The sequence below is a fragment of the Oryzias latipes genome, chromosome 12 (genome assembly GCF_053564925.1).
Source record: "Oryzias latipes strain Hd-rR chromosome 12, Olatipes_Hd-rR_3.1".
NCBI lineage: Eukaryota > Metazoa > Chordata > Actinopteri > Beloniformes > Adrianichthyidae > Oryzias > Oryzias latipes.
This window is the reverse complement of record NC_136248.1, coordinates 7,576,607-7,604,111: the sequence shown is the minus strand read 5'-3', so window position 1 is coordinate 7,604,111 and position 27,505 is coordinate 7,576,607. Positions and strand designations below refer to the sequence as shown.

General features: G+C 40.5%; 2 protein-coding genes and 1 long non-coding RNA gene across 5 annotated transcripts in view; 2 read left to right on the top strand and 1 right to left on the bottom strand.

Moving 5' to 3' along the window:
- The first annotated feature begins 2,071 nt into the window (after window positions 1–2,071).
- LOC144996419 (uncharacterized) lies at window positions 2,072–4,383 on the top strand. Of its 2 annotated transcripts, none has more exons than XR_013659375.1 (2): window positions 2,072–3,286; window positions 3,900–4,383. It is a non-coding gene; the product is annotated as an uncharacterized LOC144996419 (long non-coding RNA). The 2 variants fall into 2 exon arrangements; XR_013659376.1 differs by having other exon boundaries at window positions 2,072–3,477.
- A 2,168-nt stretch (window positions 4,384–6,551) lies between these two features.
- LOC111948368 (zinc finger BED domain-containing protein 5-like) lies at window positions 6,552–7,727 on the top strand. Its single transcript, XM_023961125.1, has one exon. The coding sequence runs from the start codon at window positions 6,552–6,554 to the stop codon at window positions 7,725–7,727; it is 1,176 nt and encodes a 391-aa protein (XP_023816893.1).
- Window positions 7,728–13,117: 5,390 nt separating this feature from the next.
- dpysl2b (dihydropyrimidinase like 2b) overlaps window positions 13,118–27,505 on the bottom strand; it is a 34,389-nt gene continuing 20,001 nt past the window's right edge. For both annotated transcript variants that reach the window (XM_020707829.3, XM_023960566.2), the window contains exons 4-14: window positions 27,156–27,320; window positions 26,650–26,711; window positions 25,223–25,303; window positions 24,973–25,041; window positions 23,649–23,769; window positions 23,328–23,484; window positions 23,102–23,243; window positions 21,421–21,591; window positions 18,371–18,550; window positions 18,119–18,284; window positions 13,118–16,671 (exon numbers count right to left, since the gene is read on the bottom strand). In XM_020707829.3, the coding sequence (XP_020563488.2) occupies window positions 16,580–16,671; window positions 18,119–18,284; window positions 18,371–18,550; window positions 21,421–21,591; window positions 23,102–23,243; window positions 23,328–23,484; window positions 23,649–23,769; window positions 24,973–25,041; window positions 25,223–25,303; window positions 26,650–26,711; window positions 27,156–27,320 (1,406 nt within the window). In that variant the 3' untranslated portion in view covers window positions 13,118–16,579. The remainder of the gene's footprint in view (window positions 16,672–18,118; window positions 18,285–18,370; window positions 18,551–21,420; window positions 21,592–23,101; window positions 23,244–23,327; window positions 23,485–23,648; window positions 23,770–24,972; window positions 25,042–25,222; window positions 25,304–26,649; window positions 26,712–27,155; window positions 27,321–27,505) is intronic.

Below are 27,505 nucleotides of genomic sequence, written 5' to 3'. Positions count from 1 at the left end.
CGTCCCTCACATTGAATCCAACCTTGACATGTAATGAATGTGCAGCTGCAATATGTTCATGCAGTCAACACACTGCAAAAAGAGGCAGGTAGGAAAAGAACACTGTTTTTTTTTTTAATCTAGAAAGTGGTAAATTTATCTGTTCAAACAGCAAGTCAATTTTACTTCATAAAAGATCTTGGAATAAAGTATCCTAATTTAAAACAAAGGAGTCCCACACAAGCTTTCAAAAAGGGAAAATTATGTAAGTGTTAGGCAGAATAACTTCAAATTGAATGTTGCCCAATAATAAGAATTCTTGCTGGTTCTAAGCAAATGGTTTGCATTTTTTGAGTTTTTGTGAACCTAATTGTTGTTCATTTTGATGACAGTGACAAAAACTAATACAATAAGAAATACATGCCTCATTTTAAAACAAAATGTGAACAAAAGGAACTACAAGCTTTTGTTTCAATAAATCCTTATAAAATCTAAAACTAGCTCTTAATGTTAGGACATAAATCTAAATTTCTGCTTACAAAATAATGAGAATGAATGCCATTCTAACTTGTCAGCATCTATTGAACTTTAAAATAATATACTTAAAATTGAACTGAAAAGTACAGAGCAAAAATTATAGTTTCTTTGAGTCTTCAATCAAGTTTTTCTATTGTCAAGATTTTGAAACAAAAGGATTTGAACTCATTTTAACATCCATCCATGCATCCATTCATCCATTTATTTCCCAACCCTTGTAATCCCTTATAGGGTTTTGGGTTGCTGGAGCCTATCCCAGCTACTGTTGGATTAAGGCGGGGTGCATCCTGGACAGGTCACCAGTCCAACAAAGGGCTACATAGATACCTTAAAATCAAAGCAGATGTTTTATTAACAAAATGGTAGTGAAGTCAAAAGTACAATATTTATCTTACATTTTACTTAAGTAGGGTTCTTCTGACAGGTAAAGAAAACTCTCCTCTTTTTAGCAGATTTATTTTCTACTTTTGTGGAAGTCGTCTGCTGATTATGAACTCATTAAGAGCTACTATTTTAAATTCTTGGCAGGTTTATATTCTCCTCATTCTCAGAGCTTTAAAGACCAAAGGATTTATTCTTTGTGGAGCTGTCCATTATGTCGTAATCTCACAATCATTTTAAAAAGCTTGTCTCTCTCTTTCCAGTCTGCTTTCTCTGACTTGTGTAGGTGTGACAAAACAACCTCAGCTCCAGCACACGTCCTTGCTGTGTTTCTATGGTTGCCACGGTCACAGGACCAATGCTGCTGTAATTAATGGCAGCTACAAAAGTCGTGGTTGCATCCAGCAGCACCTCTCCAAACCGCCACCGCCGCTCCTGCTGCCAAATATGGCAGCATTCATGTTTACCCCGCAGGGCTGTAAATAATGGAGCTGCTTTGTGTCTGAATTCTACCTGACTTTGTATTCTGATTTTTAGAGCAAAACTATGTTGTTTAGAAGAAGTTCAAAGAACAAATCCAAAGGTTGAAGGAAGGAGTGAAGACTGATAGTTTAAAACTCCAAAAACACATTTACTTCAGTGGGAAAAAAAACAAATTCGTTATTTAACTGAGCCTGAAGTTTCAGCACTATACAGGCTTTTTCCCTTTGAACATCTCCCGCTACGAACACACCTGCGACACGCATTCAGTAACAAGAGTAAAGTCCATGGTGTTCACACTGAACAAACAGGGAGGGGCTTCTTTTTTTTCTACTGTTTAGTAGCGCATGCCCTCCACCAGTTAGAAGAGGTTTGGTGCTCAATTTCAAAGCAGTGCAAATCTGGTGAATCTTGCTCCAGGCTTCATCTTTCCCAGCTCTATTTTTATATATGAAAGACTTGGTGTCATAGAATTCCAGCCAGGCACAAACCGCATTATTCATTTCTCCTTCATGATCAATTTTTCAACAATCAGTAATTCTGTGAATTGAAAAGGACCCTATCCATATATCACCATGCGCATATAATGGTTTTGTACGTAGAGCCCAAAAATGGTCTTAAAATGTTATTTATTATTTATAGCTCGTGCTGGTTTGCGGCACCTTCTGTCCATGAAACCAGGGTTTGAATCCGGGCTGCTCCCTATTCCCTTCTCTACTTCTGTGCTGGTCCCAAGCCCGGATAAATTGAGAGGGTTGCGTCAGGAAGGGCATCCGGCTTAAAACATTGCCAAGGTAACCCTTGTGCTATCCTAGGCACTTTAACATTGGGAGTGGGGTCCTCTAGACCAGTGGTTCTCAAATGGGGGTACGTGTACCCCTGGGGGTACGTGGAGGTACTGCAGGGGGTACGTGACGCTTTTCAATATATCTATCTAAATCAGTAGGCTACGGTGGCCCTGAAGTGCAAACCATTCAACAAATCACTCGATACAAAAACATTTTTAAGATCACAGCAACAATTTAAAAAGCAGTATTACATTTTAGAAAACAAAACAAAATTTCAGAAACCAAAACATAAAAAAGAAAAAAAGATTTCAGAAAACAAAACTAATTTCCAGGAAAAAAAAAGAAATATTACAAAATGAAAACATTTCAGAAAAAAAATAATTTCCAGAAAACAAAATGAAATACAAAAAAATGAAAACATTTCAGAAAAACAAAATGAAATATTAAAAAATGAAAAACATTTCAGAAAAAATGAAATATTAAAAAATGAAAAACATTTCAGAAAAAATGAAATATTAAAAAATGAAAAACATTTCATAAAAAAAATGAAATATTAAAAATGAAAAACATTTCAGAACACAGAATGAATTTCCAGAAAACAAAACGAAATCTTCAAAAATGAAAAACATTTCCAAACCGGAAGAAGCAGGTACTATGGGACAACGCTGATTGGATGATGATGTTTGTCAATCATTTGAACTGAAAAGTATTTTAAATGAAGCGATGCCGGATTTTATCGTCCAAACAACAATGTACCATAATAATCCACGTATTTCCCATTTACATATTAAATCAAAAATGCAGCAAACAGATAATGAAGGTTTAAATTATTTTTTGAATATTTCGTCTGAAGCAGAACGGTCACCCGGAAGTAGTTTGTGTGGATGACGTCCGTTCTGCAGGTAAACAAAGAAAGGGACGGTAAAACGTTAACATAAACGTTAATCTTTGAATATTTAGCGGATGTGATGACAGAACGCACGCAGAAATATCAACACCAACCAGGTTTACAAATGTTTCGAAATGTCGTGAGAGGATTCTGTCTAAAGCAGCAGCTGCGAAGAAACGGGTGTTAAAGACGGCGCACATCAGGAAATGCAGTCCCGCCATCCACAGATAAGGTATGGAGGCACATTTGTTTGATCTAATAAATGTAGCGTTAAACGTGATTTCTAGGTGGGTGTTTACAGACAGATCCAAGATCCTTCAGTCATACGTTAATGACAGGTTACCTCATCAGCTGGAGAGGGGGGTCACGTGGGCAGGATTCTCAGACAGGTGTACCAGCCGCATAAATCAGCAAAGCTGTCAGGTAAACTGCAGCAGTTTGTGTCTCAGAATAACATTTATGAATGCTTCTTATTCACACTATTAAGATCTGTGACTTTAGAGTGTGTCAGTGCACAGAAACATGACAGTAAATGACTGGATGTGCACATCAGACACGTCCAGGTGTGTAACTAAAGGTGGCAAAGTCTGTATGGTAAAAAAAATCTTTAAAAAAAAAGTTTTAGTCTTTCAGGCAGAGGAGGAATACCAAATTGTTTTAGAATGTATTTTTTATAAGACTGAAATAATGTATTTTATTCTGAGTTTGGTGTTTTGACCCCTCCCTAATGAATTTCGGGTTTAACCCATTGTCTCCTCATTTTGATGAACTCAACTTTTTCCTGAATGAAAGATGAACGGCAGCTAATGTTTTTCTGTCAGGGATTTTTAATTTATTTCTGTCAGGGATTTCAATGGAGCTGGAGTCCAGTGCAGAGGAAGCTGCAAGCATGTACGAGCAGGAACTGGGGTCCCTTACCTGTGCATCTTCCTCTGGATGTGATGCTGAGCAGCAATGTGGACAAAACTTCCCTGACATGACTCTTTGATATAGTTGTTAAGCACAAACAGACTTTTCCCAGATGCATTTTTTCCTCTAATAAATGTGACTGACAGGTACGCTGAGTAAATGCTGATTGTAAGCGCAACATTTGATTGACTGCATGAAGAAGCCCATAAAGGAAAATCCACAACCGTTTCTTTGTTTCTGTTACTGAGTAACGTTTTCATGTTAAGTTTTCAATAAATAAACTGCATTGCTATTAAACAAATTTGTTTATTTTCATATCCATTATTACAATCCTCACGTCAGCATTCAGTTTTTTCATTGACAAAAAAAACATTTCTAAACAACAGCTTTGAAAATCAAACATCATCTTTGTTAATAAAGCTTTAAAACCTAAAATGGTAAACATGGAAAAACTCCTAAATGAAGCAAGCCTAATATGAACATTTTAAACTGGAGTTTTGCTTAAAGGAACATTAAGTTGTTCGGAGTTGTACAAGTGTTTGATGTGATTCCTCATAGATGTGATTTCCAGATCATCAGCCCGACGCTAAAGCCAGGAATTGTGCTTCGTTTTTCACTCCCCACTGCATCATTTACAACTAATCAGGCTTATGCAGCAGGTTAAAGACTTTTTTTTAAAGGACCTGCAATTTAAAAAAAAAATTAGATATTAAGGTTAAATAATATTTATTGATTACATTGCACATAAATCATGGTGACTTGCCTTTACACTGCACAATGATATGAATGACTTTAGTCTTTTTGTATTCCCATGTAGAGCTGCCATCTGTTCTTCTGCAGCACAAACCTTTCTGGAACTTCGCTTTGAGAAACTTCACCTGCAGAAATATCACATGTTAATTCAATTAAGTATTTTATAAACTTTTAAAGTTCATTTTTAAGTTTCAGTATATGTGTATATGCATGGTTCAAAAATATACAATGCACTTAAATATTATTTCCCATAAGAACTTGTTTACTGATTTCAGTCTTAAAGTCGATTTTTAGCAACACTGATGCCATATAATTACTGTAATTACTGTATAAATCCCAGAATCAGGCTGGCTCGGAGCTTTTTCTCTCATGTCACCGAAAACGGGAACGGCTATCATGTGAAGACGGTTCGTCTCCATCGGGTTCCTTTTGCGCATGCGCAAGATAAAAAGAAATTATCTTTTCAAAGCAGCACTTTAATTAACATCCTAAAATTAACATCCTTAGAGACATGTGACTGACAAAAGAAAAGATCACAGAATTGATTCTTACCTGAAGATGATTGACAGCGTGAACCTCGCAGCCGTAGACATTAGCGCACAGCGTTCAAAGTAAAAGTGCTCACAAACTACTTCCGGGTGACCGTGTGTCAGGCGAAATGTTAAAAAAATAATTTTAAAGTTCATTAACAGTTTAATGCATTTTTTATTTGATATATAAATGGGAAATACGTGGATTATTATGGTACATTGTTGTTTGTACGATAAAATCCGGCATCGCTTCATTTAAAATACTTTTCAGTTCAAATGATTGACAAACATCATCATCCAATCAGCGTTGTCCCATAGTACCTGCTTCTTCCGGTTTGGAAATGTTTTTCATTTTTGAAGATTTCGTTTTGTTTTCTGGAAATTCATTCTGTGTTCTGAAATGTTTTTCATTTTTTAATATTTCATTTTTTTTCTGAAATGTTTTTCATTTTTTAATATTTCATTTTTTCTGAAATGTTTTTCATTTTTTAATATTTCATTTTGTTTTTCTGAAATGTTTTCATTTTTTTGTATTTCATTTTGTTTTCTGGAAATTATTTTTTTTCTGAAATGTTTTCATTTTGTAATATTTCTTTTTTTTCTGGAAATTAGTTTTGTTTTCTGAAATCTTTTTTTCTTTTTTCTGTTTTGGTTTCTGAAATTTTGTTTTGTTTTCTAAAATGTAATACTGCTTTTTAAATTGTTGCTGTGATCTTAAAAATGTTTTTGTATCGAGTGATTTGTTGAATGGTTTGCACTTCAGGGCCACCGTAGTAGGCTCATCCTAATAATAAATCTTGAGAAAAATTATTTTGTAAAAAGTTCGATAAAATATAAATATGCGTTCATGCACTGAATTTTATATTCAGTCATTAGTTTCAATATCCTTTGAAATAAAACTGCGCCCCCCCCCCCAACACACACACACACCAAGTTAGTTTGACCCACTGACGGCACGCACTCATCAACGACCTGTCGTGACCATAACGCTGTAACTATGGAGGCGTGGTTAAAGTGCAGCAGCCATGCTGCTGAAAGTACAGATGGACAAGTGAAAAAGAAAACAAAACAAGAGGCGACGAAGTCTAGAAAGTACAATGAAGATTATGTTTTAATGGGATTTACGTCCACGAGCTCTGACCCACCCCAGGCACTGTGTTTTTTTGAGGGGAAAAGTCAGCAAACGCTAGCATGAAGCCGGCACACCTCCAGCGGCATCTCACCACAAAACATGGATGTCACGTTGGTAAGGCACCAGAGTTCTTCAGGAGAAAACTTTCTGAGTTCAAGTCATCCCAAGCCACAATGCGAAAAGTCTCCACTACATCAGCCAAAGCCCTGGAGGCTTCTTACGCGGTGTCTTTGCTTGTTGCTAAAGCCAAAAAACCCTTCACCATAGCAGAAGACCTACTGCTCCCCGCCGCTGTGGTATTGGCCGAAACTATGCTGGACAAAAAATCAGCGGATACATTAAAAACGTTGCCTCTGTCCAATGACACCGTTTGCCGCAGAATAGATACCATGGGCACAGACATTATCGGACAAGTTGTGGGGAAACTTGGAGACTCATTTTCACTGCAGCTGGATGAATCCACCGATGTGAGTGGACATGCGCAACTTGTTGCATTTGTGAGATACATCGACACGGACGACATCTGTGAACACATTCTATTCTGCAAAGAAATGGAGGGGCGAACAACCGGAGAGGACATTTTTAATGTCGTTAACATGTTTTTCACCAGAAACGCTATCAGCTGGAAATCCTGCAGCAGCGTCTGCACAGATGCGGCTGCATCAATGACGGGCAGCGCGAAAGGCCTCATAGCACGGATTAAAAAAGAAAATCCCGACATCAAGTGGACGCACTGTGTGATACACAGGGCAGCGCTAGCGTCCAAGAAAATGAGCCCTGTATTGCACGATGTTTTGAACGACAGCATTAAAGTTATAAACTTTATCAGGTCAAGGCCACTCAATGTACGTTTGTTCCGCAGCCTCTATGAAAATACGGGAGCTGAACACACAGAACTGCTCCTGCATACTGAAGTTCGCTGGCTGTCCCGTGGAAGAGTACTGAGCAGGCTGTTTGAGTTGCGAGCTGAAGTTCACACCTTCCTGACAGAGCACGGATCTCCCCATGCCACCATGTTTGAGAACACGGACTGGCTTGCAAAGCTTTGCTATCTGGCAGATATATTCAGGAAACTGAATGAACTGAACATGTCCCTGCAGGGCAAGGACACCAGCATCCTGAACCTGTATGACAAGGTGGGTGGTTTCCTGAAGAAAGCAGAGATGTGGAAAAGGGCGTGTGATCAGGAGGATTTCACCTGCTTTCCTCAGTTGGATGTGTTTCTCTCTAATGAGGATGTGGCGACAGCTCCGGTGAAGTTAGTCATAGTGGGACATTTGGCTAACTTGATCAGTGGTTTTCACTCCTACTTTCCTGACATGGATGAGAAATCTGTGCAGCTGGATTGAGTGAGAAACCCATTTCTCTTGTCTGAAGCAAACAGAAGCAAGCTTCCTGTCACTCATCAGGAAAAACTGATGGAAGTATCATCTGACCGTGGCCTGCAGATGAAGTTTGGTGCATCCATTCTCACACAGTTTTGGCTGTGTGTGAGGCAGGAGCACCCTGAGCTGGGACAGAAAGCTTTGGAGCAGCTGCTACCGTTTGCATCCACATATTTATGTGAGGCCTCCTTCTCAGCAATGATGCTGATCAAAACGAAGCAAAGAAACAGACTGTGACTGGAGAAGAGCTTGATCACTGCAGTTGCCTCCTTGCCACCAAGAATGACAAAGATCCTCAGTGAGGTGCAAGCTCATATTTGTCATTGAATTGTATTGAGTACATTTTTTTCCTGTTCATAAATCAATGCCTGTTACATGTGGTTCAATTCAAGTCAAATGTTCAATGCAAAGTGATTCAAATGCAATCTTCTTTTTTTTATCCTTAAAGAGTTAACATTAATTATTATTTGTGAGCAAATCTTTATTTATTAAGTTAATTTATTTTGTAAACTAAATATTGTTTATTTATTATTAAGTTATAGATTTATTTCTGTGAACAGATTTTTGTTATTCATGTATATTTTTTATTTTATTTATTATTAGCAGCATTTTGCACATTTGAGTTTTAACTGGTTTTATGCCTTCTGGTGGTCAACGTCTTCTGTTTTTCTTTTTTGTTTGTACATGCAATGTTTGCCATATGAATGTTTTTGTCAGGTTCACTGTTGTTTGGCTTGAATAAATCTGACTTTACAGCACTGTACCTCTTTTTTCTTCCAAAAATGTTTTGCCCGTGTCAGGGGGTGCTTGACTAAAAATATATTTCTAAGGGGGTACATCACTGAAGAAAGTTTGAGAACCACTGATCTAAGATAGCACAAGGGTTAACCATGCGACTAATCCTCGCTGTGGCGACCCCTGATGGGTAAAGCCGAAAGTGAAAGAAAATGTACATTGTTTATGTTGCGTACATTTAATGAATTTTATGTACATTCAGTGCCTTTTACGTGATTTAACTCTGATGACAACAAATGCATAAGTGCCTTGTTATGAATTTTGGAGGACAGGGGGGTATTCCAGAAAGCAGGATATGCTGGTTACCCCGGTAAATTTGAGGCTAAGGAAGCGGGTAACCTCAGCTTTCGGTTCCAGAAATGGAGGTATGTTTCAGGGTATGTCAAGTTGCCATAGCAACTCATGCTCTGAACATAATTTGGTCTGGAGCAGGTTTAGTTGAAGGTTAGTTTGGTTTCAGAGAGGTGAAGCAGCATGGCATGTCCATTTGAAGATGATTTAGTGGATGAAGAAGCTCAGATAATATTTTTTTCCACCATGAGAGGGTGATAAGACCACGTATGGATGTTGGAAGGATGAACTTTTTTTACATTGATCTAACTTAATTATTTGCTTTAGTTAAGATAAATCATTTTTTTTTAGTTTGGTCAGCTTAAAAATAACATGTAGTTACCAGACAGTTATTTTACTTTCATTCAAATTAATTCAATTAAGTGGGTGTAACTTTGGTGCTGCTGTTAGATCGGCACCGCAAGGAATTGTGGGATACCATTCCCTTTGTCTGTCTGGACGGATTTGGGCTTAAGTGTGGGTTTTTGACCAAAGGTTTTTAGTTGTTTAGCTGTTTTACTGCGTTTTGCCTAGTTATTTGTCCTGTTATGTTTAATTCTTTCTGCACCATGAGTGAGAGGGAGGGAGAGGATAATGAGTTTATTCAGCACCCCTACTGCTTAATAGTGTAGGGGTGCTGAATAAGGGAGATGGTAAATGATACTATGCTTCATGTAGACAATGCAATTTAAGTACAATAAATTAAAATGGAAAAACATTTAATTGAATTGGAGTAATATGACATTTGGTTGGATAAACATGTAAATTTATTGAATTGGATAGACATAAGAAATTAGATTGAATAAATTTAACTTAATTACTTGTTACCAACTGAATCAATTCATTTAAGTTTTATAAGTTGTATCTATATATACATCACAATGTAACTGGAAATAAGATCAAAAACTTGTGTGTTTACTTTGTCAGTTATTTTTCTCCAAACAGAAACCCTTTCTTTTGCTGATGCAGCCGTATTACTTTTTTCGATTGGCGGATAATCTTTATACGCCGTCATAAAAATCTTAAACTCCGTCTCATTGAAATATAGCGCTCTTTTTTTCTCCACGCGTTTCCATGGTGACTCCAGAAATCGGCGTTCCATTGAGGATGTATTTATGTACTAGGTCTTTTGGAACCGACATACCCAGTGTAAGCAAGTACAGGCGGATTTCAGCCAGAGTTCAGGGTTAAAGTCAGGGTAGTTTAACTCTTGTGCTTTCCTAGGCACTTAGACATTGGCAGTTGGGTCATCTAGACCCACTAGAGAGTGCACTGAACCTTTTTTCTTCGAAGATGAGTGATCTTCACTGGTTTACATGGATTACATGAAATCCTCTCCAATTTTATCCATCTTTGTCATGGTAGGGACCATGAACACGTCAGTGATCATCTTGACCCCATAGGATAGCACAAGGGTTAAACATGCTTTCTGGACTTTTTGAAGTCATAAAACCGATGTTGGGGGGGGGGGGGGGGGGCACTATTGGTACGGGACATGGGGAGTTGACGGGTCGGGGTCTCCGCTGAGGGGCGGGCGACGCTTTCTGGCTCCTCTCTCTCTGTGTGGGGTGGGCGGTGCTGCGCCTGGGGTGGACCTGGCCCCTATGCTTGGGGGGGGGGGGGGGGGGGGGGGGGGGCTGGGGGACAGCTGTTTGACCAACGGGGGACAGTCTACTAGCTGTCCCCAACTTACCCCCTTCCTCATATAACCTCATATTAGGGTGAGGGGGTGGGGGTTTAGCCTGCGATGCGCCTTGGGGGGGGGGGGGGGGGGGGTACTTGGCAGTGGCCCCCCTCCTATGGTTGCTGTATGGAGTGGGCCCCCCCCTCTTTCGGTTTTATTTGCACCTTAGACATGTAGGGGCATCACTGCCAGCAAGCATCAGATGTTCTCCTTACACCCTACCCGCCAATTTTAACCGCACTTTAGACATTTAGGGTCCCTTGGTGGGGAGGGTGAGGGGACATCACTGTGAGTAATCAGGAGATGTCCCCTTAGTGCCCTACCCGCCAATTTTAACTGCACCCCCCATAGTACACACACCCCTCCCCCCTTAATATATACATTCCAACATAAACACACACACATGCACACACACACCCTCTCAAACACACATACACGCACACACATTTTGCAAGGAAGGTAGGACCTAGGACCATCTGTCCTATAACCATTCCCTGGTGGGGGGTACGGGGCCCTTAGCAACGGCGGCCGTGTCCCCTGGGTGCCGGCTTCCTGGGCCCGGCGGTGCTCTCTCCACGCGGGGAGGGGGTTCATATTACACCTGAGCCAGGGGTTTTCGTGTCCCTGGGGCGTGGGTTTTGGTCCTTGCCACTGAGCGCTGGGCCCCGCCAAATTTCCAACTGTGGCCGAGCCTTGTGGGCCCCCCTTTTTCCCCGGGGTGCCCCCCTCCTGGGCGGGGGCGGCAGGCCCCTGCCTTGCTCCTCCCTGGACCAACCGTTGGCCGGGTGGGTGGCTGCCTGGAGTGCGGAGCGGGTCTCCCTTGGGGGTCCTGGCTCGTACCTGGGGTTGGGGCGGGGGGATGCCCGGAACTCCTGGGTGGTGATGGGGTGCTCGTCTGGGGCTGTGGGCGTCCTTCTCCGGTGGGGCCCTGCGTTGGGCTCTCCCGGCACGGCGGGGGGGCTGCTCTCCTGGTTGGGCTGGGGCGGTGCTCTCTTTCCCCCTGTGCCTCCCTGCTCTCTGGCTCTGGGGGCCTCGCGGCGGTCCTGCTGGCCCTGGCCTGGGTGGCGGATTTGGTTGCCCGGGGGGCGGTTGTTCCCTGCCTGCTCCCGTGTGGCGTTGGGGGGGCTCCGGCTGCGGCGGGGGTCTTGGTGTGGGGATGGCTGGGCACTCTCCCTCCTTCTTTTCACATTCAACCATCCATTTTAGAAGAACATAAACACTCACCTGAGCACAGGTGTTAGTTCACCTTTGCACTAATAGTTTGCGTCATAGAATGAATGAAATATTTCACACTAGTTGGTTTTAAGGCATAAGCATGCGTGTGAACACTATCTGTTTTGTGTACATGTTGACTTGTTGACATGTGGACATTTTTGCAGCTAGCAGGTGTGTTGATAACATTTTAGTGTGTGTGTGGACAGGCCCCACCTTTTTTGTACTACATTTGAACCTTACCGCAATGATAAACAACCAGTAAACTTGTTGCTTTATGCTGCTTCATGGTCTTATCCCCCCTCCCCTCCTATTATCACCCTCCTACCCCCCCCCCCCCCCCCCCCCCCCCCCTCTAACATCCCTCTCTCTTCTTCCCTTCTTTCCTTTTCCATCCGGTCCAACACCAAAGATTTTCAAACATGGTTGAAATTAATAAAGTTTGGCCTCAATTACAAAAGGGGTTTATTCAGACATACCTTTGGTTTGTCTGAAGATTAATAGCCCCTATTGTTAAAGTAAAATATGTCCAACACAAGAGGCCCTCAGTTCTCATCTGCCTGCCCAGCTGTTGGACAGGACAAGTTAAAAAATAAATAAATAAAAAAAATAAAAAAAACGATGTTGCTATGTATTGTCTGAGCACTGGAGGCTATGTGCTAATGTAGAGGACCATCGACTATTCATGATGTCATTAAGTGGCAGTAACGTCCAGATTTAAAGACACTGTTTTTCCATAAATCTCTGCTTGGATGGCTAAATGACTTTGAATTTGGCCCTTGTCTAGGTATCTTTCCACTGTGCAGCAGGGTGACCTCGTTTGGCCTCATAACAGGAGCCAGGAGGAGAGAGCAGACATCATTGATTGGACAACACACCAGTTATAACATGAGCCACACCTCTATGACTAAGCCATAAAGTGATCGGCATACTCCTCCTCTCCTGACATGGGGCTGGGCTGGGAATCAGTTGTTCACTCCTTTTACTACTTGTGTGAATGCAGACAGGGAATGCCCCTGCTGTCATATAATTTGCCTATTTTTACTGCTCATCAGTTGATGACCAATGCATGCTGATTGACACCTGGAGCTCTGTACAACTTGATCTAACATGTAATAGCTTCAGAATAAATGGATTAATTTTCTAACCAAGTTTTTGTCAATTCCTTATCAACCAACTCAGGGAGGCTAGCAGTGATGGCAATCTCAAGCGGCGAGTGTTTTGAAAGTGAAAGCCCAAAAACACGTGTTTACATAGACTTTTCATTGGAAGGGGCCTCTTCAGCGCTCATTGCAGAGCGCTGTGTGAACGTAGCAAGAAAACGAGGAATAACTTTCTTTCTTTTTAATTTTTTATTCATTATTTCATTTCTGCATTGTTGTTTTTTCTTACATCACCATCCATGGGATTTGACACTTTTTCCATAACAAGCAAACATCCCAGGAACCCCACAGCCACCGAGACAAACACCGTCACACAGTTTCACTTTCACAAAAAGGGAAAGACTCATAGAGGGGCGACTAAAGAAGGTGTTCAACAGCATCGACTACCTCAGTCGGCAGCAGATTGTGTACATACATTTCACTCATATATCATTAGCATATTATGGGATAAGGAAAGCACTCAAGCAGACAGAGCATCAGGAGTATAGGTCTGTGCGCGCGTATGTCGGATGAGGAGGCATGGGACTCGGCAGGGATGCCAGCGAGTGCTGACAGGTGGCTTTTTAGTCAGTTCTTTCCACGTATGTGTGTGTGTGTGTGTGTGTGATCCGCCACTGCAACAGTTGTAATGTGCACAACAAATTCAGCTCTAGTGGATTCTTGTTGAGTCTTACGGAGTAGCATGATGCTGACAGAATAATTTGAAAAATATGGGGCCAGAGCTGCAATAACAGCACCAGGTCTGGATGGGTTGCTAGTGGCAACCTGTGATCCGTCAAACGTTGCCACGACAAACAGAAAATAAAAGGAATTACTCTGAGAGAGGAGGGATTGGTCACCATGGCAACAGGCAGAAACAATCAAAGATGCCTGGTGGGGAGGGGTAGTGGAGAAAAGGGGAGAGGATGAAGCGGTTATTGCCAAACTGTCCTAGTGTTGGTGACAATGTGCCACACTGCCCCTTAAAAAACACAGTAAGGAAAACTGGAAAATATTAAACAACTTCTAAAACTAAAAACCTTGTGCCGAGCAGTTTGATTCACAGTTGAGGTGGAGTTCTGATCTCCGCTGGCCACTTCTCAGTACATCTGCAGATTCATTATTCATCATTGCGCTACATTCACTTTGCCTGGGATTCTTTGAAGATATGTCCCTTTTATAACACTGACAGGCTTCGCCATCTACAGATTTCCAGTTAACTTTAAGAGAAGGGGGGCCTGAGGTTTACAGCAGAAGCATAGGTCTTGCATGTCACCACAGCTACTTTACTGTATTTGTGTATACATGTGAATGAGTCATGGACCAAACTCACAAAGAAACTCCCGCTTTGACACTGAAAGCAGAGCTGCGACTTTGGTCTCTTCAAACCGATGTACCGCTGAAATCTAGCCAGAACTCCATAAAGGAGACACTGGTGGTCAGCACCATGTTCGCATCAACAGGAATGCAGGAAGTTGGTTTGATGACTAATCAAAACTAAGAGGTGTAATCTGAGATCCAACACTGTTCAAAGTGTTGTGCAGGAGCTTGCTGTCCCATCCCTCACACATCAACACTGCACACGAGTCAAAAAGTACAATAGCTCATGAATGTCTACTTTCAAGCATAAATGAATAGTGCGCAGCCCTTAGGCATCTAATTACAGAATGACACTAAAAAGCAGTTTGACATCAAGGTAAAAACTCAAATATTAGAACATTTCAAGATACTGAGCATTTTTCGTCTTTACACGGGCTTTAACTGCAGTGCAGGCCCTACGAAAGCACAACATCTGGCACCTTTGAATCGGTTAATCCTGGCTATTTTACAACTTTTTATCTTACAACCTTCACTTACCCTTAAAAGAATAACAAAGTTAGAATAACAGCTGCATACAGCTCCTGTAGGTTCAGGCACATTAAATAGTAGAAAGCAAAGGCGGACGTTGATGAGCATAAAAGTCACATTAATGTAAAATTAAAAAAAAAACAAGGTTGTGTTTCTAAATGCACTGTGTGGTGATGGACTGCCATCCCGTGGCTTTGGAAATGTAAAGTCTGCTCTACAGAAGGAAAAAGTGAAGTTTAAAAAAAAAATGCAAAAAGGATGTTATGATATTTATATGGTATAAAATATTTACCTCACAGTAATAACACACAATGTTGATGCTGCAGCATTTCAAATATTCGCGGTTTAAGCAGTTTATGTTTAGCAAAGATGAATTAGGGAAAATTAGGATGGTTTACCATAATTTGCCAGATTCAATCAGAAGTGCTGGAAGTTTCTAGAAGCAGCGGTTAACTTGTAGAGATAGCAGAAAAATGCTAACGTTACAGGATTTTCCATCTATAAGGATAAGAAAGAAAGAATGTTTGCCAATACATGCTAATTTACAGTTTTAATAAAATTGTTTAAAATGTTTTATCTCTGTATTAAGTTTAGTCAGATTCTACGTCTGTTGTTAGCTTTTGTTTACCACACGTGCTATTCTTGTTTAAATTATCATTGTCTTGCACTAAGGCTAGCATACATAGCTAATTTAATAAATAGAAAGAACTGAATTTTTTAACTCTGAAAAATAAAAAAGTTAATTATGCAAATCAACACGTACAGTGAAGTTTTAGAAATGTTCTATTTGTCCTGTTAACTCTTTTTAAACCCTGCTGCTAAGCTACTTTATTTATCAAAGCAAAGGGCAAGGGCTAAAGTTTATTCATCACCTTATGTCAGCAACATCTCAGTTTTATGTTTTTTTCATAAAACAGAGTAACTGAAATTGCTTTTTGACCTTTGAAAGGCTTTTACAATGAAGATGTGCAAAGCTAAAACGTGTCTTGTTTTTGTCTTGTAATTTTCCTTAATGGATTTGAATTCATCGTAAAATAAAGCTAACAAATTGAAGTATTCATTTACCAAAATATTACAAATATTATGCTCATTACCCTAAACTTAAAACTGAGAAATTAAACATTGAGTTCTCTTTAAGAATACTTAATCCATAACCAACATGAAGGAGTTTTAATAGCAAATAAATGATCTTTCATTTGTTAAACCTTAAGGCAGTCCTGACAGCAAATTACTGTAAAAGAGAGCAGATAAAATCAAGTGTTGGCTACTTTTACTAGCTTTCACTCAAATGCAAAACTGTTGGTGTTTTCTAAGCTATCACATCAGTCCTGGTTTTGTACCTAAGCTAAGTTTAGTTTCTTGCACAATAAAAAGGAATGGAAATACAATGGAACTCCTGCAGCCTTTTTTCAGTGTCAATTCTGCTTAATGCAAAGAGCAACATCAAAAGGAGGTGTGATAGGAGGAGAGTAAAATAAAAACAGTTTATAAAGTAATAGTGTCAAAAGTGCAGACATATTTTCACTTTTTACCAACAGACAAGGCAGGCATTTTTTTTCTTCAGTTTTTTTATGTGTGCATTTAACTGTGTCCCTTAGCATTAGGTTGTGTTTGGACAGAGATTGTGAATATGTGCAGGGGAAAAAACGCAAAGGAAGAATGTCAGAGTTGTTGAGGCTGAAGGATGACTCGCTCAGAAGCCGTGAAGGGTTTAGTGTTGAGACTTCCAAGCCCCCTTCACAGCCGCTGAAGGCCACTCTTCCACAAATCTGCTCCTTCTCTTCCTCTGCAGCCTGGGCGGAGCACTAACCCAAGCTGGTGATGTTAGCCCTGCCGCCCGGAGGCGCCACGATGCGCTGAGTGTTCCGGCGAGGGATGTTATCATCAACCTGAGCACCTGGAAGACAAAAATTCTTTAAAGACCCAGTTAAATAAAAATTGTGTCTTTGGTATTTTTAACATGTTCTTGTGGCATTTTTCTCATGATAGTTGTGGTTGTCAGAGCCTGTAAGCTAACGGGAGAGCATGTTAACAGATGGGTGACGGTGTAGGTTCCGTAACCATTCGGCGTGCAATAACCGTTCGGGGTCCTTTCGACTGAGGATAACGTCACACTACGGTAACCCCACTTGGACAAACTACGTAGCGTGGAAATCTGCTTGGCCTCTACATATTTTCATTTCACGTTTCCTTTTGTAACCCAAAGTTCTTTTCCCTCATAAGTTGTGACTGACATTATTCTTGGTAATGTTTATAGAGAGATTTTGCCACAACCCACTTTGTAAAAAGATCTGTGGCTGTTAGAATGAACCTGCTGCTCCACACAAGCGAACCGTGTCTCTAAGCAGAGCAGCTGGAGTCTCGTAGCTTCGTGTTCACAGGCAGGGGAGGGTGCTTTGTTATAGTGTGCAGTCTGGAGAAGGGTTTGGACCGCAAATGCACTTAATAATAATCCTAACAATAATAAAAGCACGTTTAGAAGATAATCTCGCTCCATGTCGGAGCTCTGTTTGTTTACAACGGGCCGCATATCTTCTTCCATGGTAGTATCATAATTTGTCCAGACCAATCCCTATGTGATACGTCATCGGACCAACGGACAGCCAATCACATAATGTGATGTCAGCACTTGTCCAAGGAACCCGAATGGTTGTTGCAGGCCGTATGGTTATGGTACCTACAACGGGAGGTGGGGCGGAGTTGCCCTACACCAATAGTCCGACCCACAACTAAAATACTGCAGCTCCGCAAAAATTATGTTCTAAAAAATGACATAGGTTTTATGATTTTTGGCTAAAATCTGCATGATCACATAGTTGAAAGACCACTAGGAACGCTTTGAAAATAGATCAAAAGATGATCAGAGTGGGATTTTAAAAAGGTTGTAATATAAGGAATAAATCCATTATTTTGTTACAAAAAGGAAGATGTGTTTTTTTTATTGAGAGGACACAAGGTTTCCGTGAAAGTTTTTGCATGGAGAAACCTTCAAAAGTAGAAATTCTTTGATTTTACTTTGATGCCAGAGACCTTGAATCATATGAACCAAGGGACGTTTTGTCTGAAGTAAAAGGTAAAAATAATAAAAAGCAGTCAACTGGAGTTTTCTATTTTGGAGTGGAGGTGAAATGTTTTCAATAAATGACAAACAAAATTTATCCATTACTTTCATGTTGCTCAAAACTGTAACGAATAAGAAAAGAACACCAAAAGGCCACACTTGAGTCAACCTCTAAAGCCTAAATGATTTCATTTTTATTTCATTTGTTTTACTGCTGGATTAGTGAAACCTATCACAGTTGCACCAGATGACAAAAGTAAAGCAATAGAAGCTCTTATCTTACCAGATAAACTGAAGCCAGACTGGTGCAGGTTACGGACTGGCTGGCTGGGCTGCTTGGCAGGTGAGGTTTTGGCAGAGGAAACAGGAGTCATTGTTTTGGGAGTGACTGACACCTCACAGACTGGACCATCGTAGAGTCCTCGAGGTACACCTCTCAGCTCAGCCAGCTGTTTATGGGAAACGATAAATCGGTCAGCAAAAGCAAAGAGTCATTATCGCCCCTAAAGCTGCTGTAAACAACGAGGTCATGTACCCTGCTGCGAGCCTTTATCCTCTTGTAGACGTAGTCAGGAAACGGTTTGCGGGCCACAAAACGTCCGGAACCTTCGGTGACATGAAGGTTCCCTTCCTCCAAGATGATCTTTCCCTGGCTGATGACCACCAGAGGCCCGCCGCGCACCTCTGTGCCCTCAAAGATGTTGTACTCCACAGTCTGGGAGGAGAAAGAGAGGTCATACCAGATTATTATTTAACAAAAAACTCTAAAGACTCACATGAAATTGCTTTCATTTGCAGCTAAGTGTTATAGCTCTACAGAAGAACTAAATTCTTAATTTCACAATGCAAAAACTGCATCTAGAGTACTTAAAGACTTATTTCTAGGGCCCTGTTTTTGCAATGCCGAAGGTAAATAAGTGCTGTTAACTCAGACATTTTGGGGATAAGTAAAACTAAGATTGAATCCACACTTCAGATGAACTCCAGTTTTACTGGGAGGTTTCCTGTATTGACTTGAGTGAAGGAGTCCTGGATTAACTGGTATGTTGCATATTAGCAATATAAAATGCAAAAGGGTTAAACAACGAGTTCTACAATGACAATACTTCTTCAGACTACATTGAGACATTTTAAATTTACCATACACATAGTATATGAATAAAGTAAACTTCATGTATACTGCCTCACTTTTCTCATAGACCAAGTATAGTTGTAGTCCACTTAAATAGACTACTTTTTGCAAAGGGAGGTAGCTCCAACTCTGACGGCTCAAAAAATAACTAAAAAGAAGAAAAATGTTTTTCAAATATTGTTGAATCCATCAGTTAAGTATGGAGGGCTAAATGATTGTCACTTTTCTTAAGAAGTGTAAAAAAAAAACGACATTTCCTCGTGGGAGCAACATGTTGTGCTTTTACTGATTGTACTGAGTTTGGGCTTCAAGTTGCTGAGCATTAAACGACCTGTAATGGTTTAACTTTGGCAGAACCCAAGTGAACCTTCCGGCTCCAACTTATCAGCACTGCTTGTATTGATCACTTCGAAAGATTAACTGCTGTGGAACCAAAGCGATTTTCTCAGTACCGCTCTGTCAATATCTGAGCGGCCTGACCAGAATGAACCCAGCCTGTGGAGAAAAGCCAGAACATTGGGATTCCAAGAACAGCGTGTTTCCATGCATGTTTGAGAGCACACAGCTCATTGCTTCTGTCGCATGTTCAAAGATGCATTTAATGTTTATGAGTCCTTCAAAATAAAACTAGGATTACACTGTGCACACAAGGAGTCACGCTCCTTCTTATATTTAGACTTGTTACTCTGATCATTTTAAATTTTGATCATATTACCTCCTATAATGAAAATGTTTTTAGTGTTAATATTGACATAAAATGTATGAGCACAAAGGCGTTCAGCTGAAACCCCCAAAGATCTTAAAAACCTTTTCTGCAGCGTGTTGACAGATGAATGCAGCTCAGCAGTTTATTGTGCTGCACTTGTGCACTTTTCCTCCACCCCAGATGGCATGCGTGGATCTGGGTAAAATCTGCAGACTAAGCACATCTTCTAGCTGTCAAAGGAGCAATGGCGCCCTGTAATTGGGACATGACATCTGACTGTGCACTAGCTTTGATCGGGGTGGGGATACTGTGGTAGCGTCTTCTGTGAATGTGAGGGGGGGGGGGGGGGGGGGGGGTCGCTGGTGTGGACAGGTCCCCAAAATATCATTTCCCTCACCTTAGCCAGATTTCTGATTCACAGGGAGATTGTGGTAAAAGTTCCATGTACTCATGACGTACAGGTGATGCTGTCGTATGTTGACCTAACGCCACACTCTAGCCCAGTGGTGTCAAAGTCCAGGCCTTGAGGACCGGCCTCCTGATGAATTCCACAAACCCTGCCTTATCTGCTGTTGATTACCTAAATCAGGTATCCAATAAGAAAATGGCAGGTTGGTTAGAAAACATTTAGGCCTTCAAAGCCTGGAGTTTGACACCCCTGTACAATCTTGTTATGGTCACCTGTGTGCCCCGTACAGATTTGCCCATTTTCACCGACAGACAGCCCATATCCACCCATAAGGGCAGTTGGGACTAACACCCTTGTGTTACATAATTTGATTTGATTTAATTTGAATGACCAAAACAGGCTGGCTTTATCCTGGCTTTATTTTGGTGCGTATCCATGTGTTTACTTATTGATCATTATCTCAAAGATTCCATGTTACTGTGATCCTAGTCATCTCTGTTTTTTTAAAACATCTCTGGTTTTCTGCAGAAATCTGGTTATAAATCTTTCTTTTAGTTTCCTAAATCAAGTTTTGAACTCATGTTTTACACTTTTTAAACGTTCCCACTGATTTCAGCAAATAACACATTTTAGTTTGAACTCAATCTAAGTGTGATGATGAAAAATATCAAAAAATGGATAATAACATTCACCTTTCTTAATAGTTTTTTCCTTATATATATGGTTGACCTAAGTTTTGATCTCAGCAGAATAATGAAAGAAGCTAACCTTCATTCATCTAATGTTGATTTTAAATGGGGGGGGGGATAAGGAAGGTGGAAAGAAGGTGAGCTGATGTTGCTAAGAGAAATCTGTTTTAATGGCTGAATTAGGAAAGAAAGCTGGTTGGTTGCAGAGATCTGTGTGGTTTAGAGGTTCCTCTGTTACCGCAACCAAAGCTGAGCTCATGGCAATGTGGCAAACTCTGAAATCCCAAAATGAGATCACTAGGGCTATCTCCTAGCACACACACACACACACACACACCTAAAGTGCGCCATTCCTCCCTTGGTGTGTCCTCTGCATTGGGAGGGAAGGATGTGATGGGTTAAAGGAACTGAGTTCAGGAGCAAACAGAGCTTAATGCAGATGTGTGTTTCTGTTTTCTGGCAGAGTTTTAGGATGACATCAGTCCCTCGACAGTGAGAGGCCCACACCCTGTTCGGTGCTCACACAGCAGAAAGTGGGTCCAAGCGGGTTAACCAACCTCATGCTAGTCAGAGAACATGTACTATGGTTCAACTGACCGCCCTCTGTGGACGTGCAGAAAAAGAACTACACGGTGAGAGGAAGACGTACCGAGTTGTGGCTCTTGGCAGAGATTATCTTTGTGACGTCTGGGTCCCACAGCACCAGATCAGCGTCTGAGCCCACAGCGATGCGGCCCTTACGGGGGTACAGGTTGAAGATCTTGGCGGCATTGGTGCTGGTCACAGCCACAAACTGGTTTTCGTCCATCTTCCCGGTCACCTGGAATGGACCAGAACTGAGAGTGAGAACAGCCCAAAGCAATCAGACAGAAGTCCAGGAGGCTTTTTTATTGCAAATACATGCCCCTGGGGGGCAGTTATTCCCTTTTATCAGTGAGTGAATGAGCTGAGGTAATACTATATTAAATGATTTTCCTCACTAAGCAGGACTGCAGCAGACAAACATCAGATGGTAATTTCATCTCCGCTGGATGTCACACATCATTATAAAAGGGGACCAGCAGATCCTCTGTTGACATGGGAATGTGGTCAAAGCTCTACTGTTTCCACAACTGCAGACTTCCGTTTAAAGAAAAAGGAAAAAAAACTCTTCTCCCAGTTTTTATGCTTTTATTAATGATCTTGTAGTTTGGTCCTGGTGAGACTAGATGGGGTCACAACATATGGTCCCTCTTAACTAGTCTGGCTCTGCTGGACATTTTCCCTATTAAGGGAATTTTTTTCCAACAGTTGCCCAAAAGCAGACTCAGAGCATGAGATAATTCTAAAAATCATTAGTTTAATGTCTTCCACACTTCTTTAAGGGCACGTAAAATCTTGTCACCTTATACTTTGAGGCATTAAAACCAAACCTACACACTTCTTTGTTGAAACTGACAGTGGAAGACAGTTTTTCTACAGTATAACTGCACTTTAACGGTCACATTAGGACAGTAAAAACATGGCTGGATCCATCTATTTTGGATAACTTTCAGATCCATTACTCACCCATGGATCAGAGTTATAGTCCTACTGCATACCGATCATCCTTTGAACTGATTTCAAAGCGTTGCCAGTGGCCTTTGAATTATGATTAAGCCATTTTTAGCCTAAATCCAAAAACTTGTATCACAACCTCAACCTAACATTACCAGTGCAACAAAAATATTGGAGCTATCCAGCCGTAAAGTTTGGTTCTAGATGCCAGCTCAGGTCTTACATCCATCTATTTGTCTGTAGGGGGATGCATCAGAATGGAGCGGAGGAGGGAGCTTGTGAGTCGCCAACTGTAGCTTCTATGTCAGAAGTACAATCTCTTTCCAAGTGCATTTTTTTGTCTGCTCCTGCTTTACAATCTTCTTCCTCTTTCGGCTTCTCCCATCAGGGGTCGCCACAGCGAACAAGTCGCATGGTAAACTTGGCAATGTTTTACGCCGGATGCCCTTCCTGATGCAACCTTCTCAAACCGGGCTTGGGACCGGCACAGAGGTAGAGAAGGGAACAGGGAACAGCCGGAGTCGAACCCTGGTTTCACGGACGGAAGGCGCCGCAAACCAGCACGAGCTAAACCGGCTCCCCTCTGCTCCTGCTTTACAATGATTTGAATAAAGAAATACTCAAAAATGCCATTTTAATCTGGATTTCCTTTCAAAAACACAAATATCATCGGAGCGGGTCTTTAAGACTGCAAGCCAGGCTTTCCTGTTAACAATGGGCACCTGAACTTATAAACTCAAAGTTGGCATACATTTTCAAAGTCAAATTTCAATTAAGTAGGAAAATGTACGTACCACACACTTGTCCCAGATAATGGACATTCTCTCCTCTGTGCCATTGACGCCTTCAGGAATCAAGGTGAAGTCATCTTTCCCAACGGCGCGCTGAGCCGTGTTAAAAGGACAGTGCGCGCTTCCCGTCACCTGCAGATCACCGCTGCAGAGACAGAACTTTATGATCATCTTTGTGTTGTGGTCACACCCAAAAAAAAAAAAACTGCTTCAAGTGAGGCAGTCCTACCATGAAAGAAGAGAATTCAGATAGTCTGGGGTGGTGGGGTCGGGGCTCAGGGGCGGGGAGGTGACGTAGGCTGCTGCCTTGGCCCAGTTCTTACTCCAATAGTGGGAACCGTCCGTTCCCAGGCTGGCAGTTATTGGTTCTCCATAGACCACAGTGCCTGATCATCAAACATGACAGGAAATGAAGGGAGTTTCAGCCAAACTTCTGCTTCTTAACCTTCAGACTTTTCGTTTCCATTGAAATATTTTAGAAATTGATTGACTGTTTGAAATGTTCAGGATTCCATAAAAACAAAAAGAGTAAATAGTTCTGGTTTCTTACCCTTCTTCCTTGCCTGAGCAATGACATCAGCGGCACTCTTGCTCATCACCTTGGTGACGTAGAGGGGGCAGTTCGTCTGATTGGCCACAGTCACAGAACGGTTTACAGCTTCCGCCTCCACCTGACAACAAAAACAGAATATGTTTGGTTCTGATTCTAAACCCTAATTTCACCTGCTTTGGTATATTTGTTATATGATAAATTTTTTTGATCTGATGCAACAAAAGGTATTTTTGTGGTAAAGTTGGACATGGACTTATGACTTTGACCTGTCTGGTTGTATGTCTTTTCTAAGCTTTCTTCTGGTTTGCTTTGATAAAAGAAGCAAAAACCTTTATTTATAGTCTGTATTTGAATAATCTGACCAAATATTATAGTAGTAGGGCAACGTAAACATTTTTTCTCCCATTTGGAAATCAGTAATTAGATTTGAACAGACTTTTCTTGTACAGTTGAACACATTCAGTGTTTATCTTCTAAAAGGGAATCCTAAGAGGAAATTGTTTTGCATAGGCAGAGAAGTGTCCACTGCTTTGCACAAGTCTTATGGGGCCAAATCAGGATCCGCCTACAGAGACCCAGACTGGAAATTAAAAAAAAAAAAAAGAAAGTTGAAAACAGTTTAAAACTTGTAAACTTGAAGGAAAAATGGAAACTCTGAAAAGTGAACATTTAAATTGGAAATAAACATTTAAATAAAGTAAAAAATAAAATAACAAAAATAATTTAAATAAATAAATAAAATAACAAAAATATATATATATATATATATACACATGTAATTGAAACTTGAGTGCAAACGTATAAACCTAAAGCTGTGAAAGGTAAGTATTGTTTGTTTGTCATCAAACTTAAACGAGCATTACTGTGCGACATTTCACGACACCAACAACAGACGCTGATGACAATCATGTCCTGTTAGCCAATGGGCTCAAACCCCCGCCCCCATGTAACTTTGAAAACAGACAATCTCAATTAAAACTGTATATTGAGAACTGAAAGCAAAGACAGAGAGAAACAAAAAACAAAAGTTAAAAATACAAAAAAGCAGCAATTATAAATAAACATAATTTTTCATTCGATAACAATTTTACGTTTGTCTTTTTAATTCAAGTATCAAGTTTACAAAAATACTTTTTAATTTTCATATTTCTTTCATGTTTACCTTTTTTATTTTTAATTTTCCTTCAAGTTTTAACTGTTTTTTCCTCACTTTTTCTTTTGCTGTTTTTTTCCCCTTAAATTTACAATCAGGTTTTTTTAATCCACGTTAAACTGATCCTGTTTGACCCCCTAGAATCTAGAGGTGCTGACTGCGTCTCACCTCCTCGGGGTGACTCAAGACGTGCCCTTCAGGCCCGGTGATTCCTTGCTCCAAGATGCGGCGTTGCTCCTAAACAGACAAATGCACAAACAGCACAGACAATAATGTAGGAAAATTGAGTGGTTGTGCCGGTGCTCACATGTTCCTCATGAGCAGCTTTGTTAGGGCTGTGAAGACAGAGTTTGTGGTCATAAAATCACTTCAGTTTCATCTTAATACCGATCTCAATTTTGGAGTGACACGACCGTACCTCAGCAACGATGTCTCCGTTCTCAGCGTGAACCTGAGCGATGGCTCCCAGATCGCGGATGACGCTAAACACCTCATACACCTGTAACCCAGAACATGGCTATCATTTTCAACTATTCCTTCCTGGTACGTTTTTTATTGACGACAAAAATGATAAATTATTAACATTTTTAATTGAACTTTTAATTTTTGCAAATTCATTTAAAAAAGTTCCCTGAAACTTTCATAAAGTTCAAAAATCATTTTAGGGCCAACATACACCTAAGCTAAACCTGATAATGGTTATTTCAAGTTCCCAAAAGTCGTCTGTGACAAAAAGCAGGAATAATAGAAACAAACTATTGTTGTGATTTAACTTCACATCTCTGCCTACAGTGCAAACTCTCACTCTGGGGTGGGGGAGACAGAAAAATAAGACTTACAGACCGTTAATCCACTGTTTGATTCACAATTAACAATTGTGATAATTGTAAGGAAAAGGTGGTTGTTTTGGTTCAGTTGTTCCACTCCGAGCACGGATTCTATTTAAAACATGAGTCCGAGAGCGGTTCCTGGTCCCAGACCGGGGTCTGCTTGACTGAAAATGTGTTCTGGATTATCGGAGGAAAGAACTCCGCTTCACTTTCAGCAAACCAAATGTTTGTCTGAATACACCCTTAGATCGTGCATGTACAGCCCGCCTGTACTGTATATGCAGAGACATTACTGCCAGATTTGAGGGATTTCCAGGCTGCTGAACATGCAACCAGAAAAGAGCCATTAGGGTGACAGAAGAGAAGAATGATCAACAATGATCGTCCTGCCGGCATTCCTCACGCAGGTGCGAAGACCAAAGCTGATCTGTTTGAAAAACGTTTCAATGTGGGATTCATTTATTCTGATCATGAGTCACAGTGTTGATGCAAGGGACAAACAATAACACATGCTGTGAGACACGCAGAAAACTCATTCACCGCTGACAGTTTTATCAAATACAAACCAGAGCAAGGGGATATGTTTGCAGAAGGGCAAAAAGACACTTTTCTTGTTTTATTTCGGGAAACATTCACAATTTTTTAATGATAAAAAAAAAATGTTTTTTAATGTCAGAACTTTTTTTTGAATTAGGATGTGAGGCCCCTCAGCATTTGCTGCAGCAAAAACACCACTAACAGAAAATAAACCATAATCCTCCCAAAGTTTATCCCATTATCAGACAAATTAAGGCTTCATTTGTTAACTTGTGTCTGTGATGTTTTAAACTGCAGAAAAGAAATTAAGACAAAAGAAAAGTGGAACAAAATAATTGTTGTTGTTTTTTTAAGTGTATTTGTAGCATTCTCTATTATTTATCTGCTGTTCTTAATGGAGCTATGGTAACAAGTTCATTTCCCCTTTGTGGGATCAATAAAATTCTATTCTATTCTATTCCAAGAGGTATAGTTGTACCTGAGCATCAGTGAGCTGGAAAATGTCCTTATAAGCCAGGTAGACGAGGAACGAGTTGACTCCTAAAGAACAGGATGGGAAAGTTTTTAATCAGCTGTTGGATAACTTCTTACAACAACAAATGTTTTTTACATAAAGTTATGTTTAAAAATCACATATTATATTTAAATAAACTTATCCTACAATTTTTATTTTGAAAAATGCAAACTTAAAGATGCTGAAACCAATTCCCTTCTTGCTTCTGTGGTTTTTGTCAAAGCATATAAAGTATACATTTCACTTTTTTGTGTTTTCATGTTGTGATACAAGTATACAAGTGCCAAAGTATACATTATTCTGTCAATTACTCCTCAGATATCCTTGTTAAACTTATATTTGTTTGAATTTTTTTTTTTTTTTTTTTGCCATTCGGTCCTAATGAAATTGACCAATCACAGACCAGACTTTTTACAAGAATTGCAAAAATATAATTCTGATAAATATTCAATGTATTCGTCTGTTTGTACCATGATCCTTCACAAGCGTCTCCATTTCCTCCTGGATGCCCTTGTGCCACTCGGTGATGTCGATGTGCAGCGAGTAGTCGCAGCACGCCTTACTGTCAGCCCATTCCCGCCACTGCTCGAAGGCAGACAGGAGGCTGACTCCAGGCTCAGGTAGCACATGGTCGACTGAGAAAACAGACCCAGAGACACCATCAGACTCACAGAGTCTCTAGATTCTGCTGTCAGCTTGTCCATTTATTTTGCAAATATAAGAATACAAAAATCTTAAATATAACATCTCTTTTCTAGCTTCCAGAGTATCCTACTTTTACTTATTTCTTGCGGTTTTCAATTCATGCAGAGCAAAAGAA

Excerpts from the sequence above, each read along its gene's own strand:
- LOC111948368 (XM_023961125.1), top strand. The coding sequence starts at position 6,552 with ATGCGAAAAGTCTCCACTACATCAGCCAAAGCCCTGGAGGCTTCTTAC.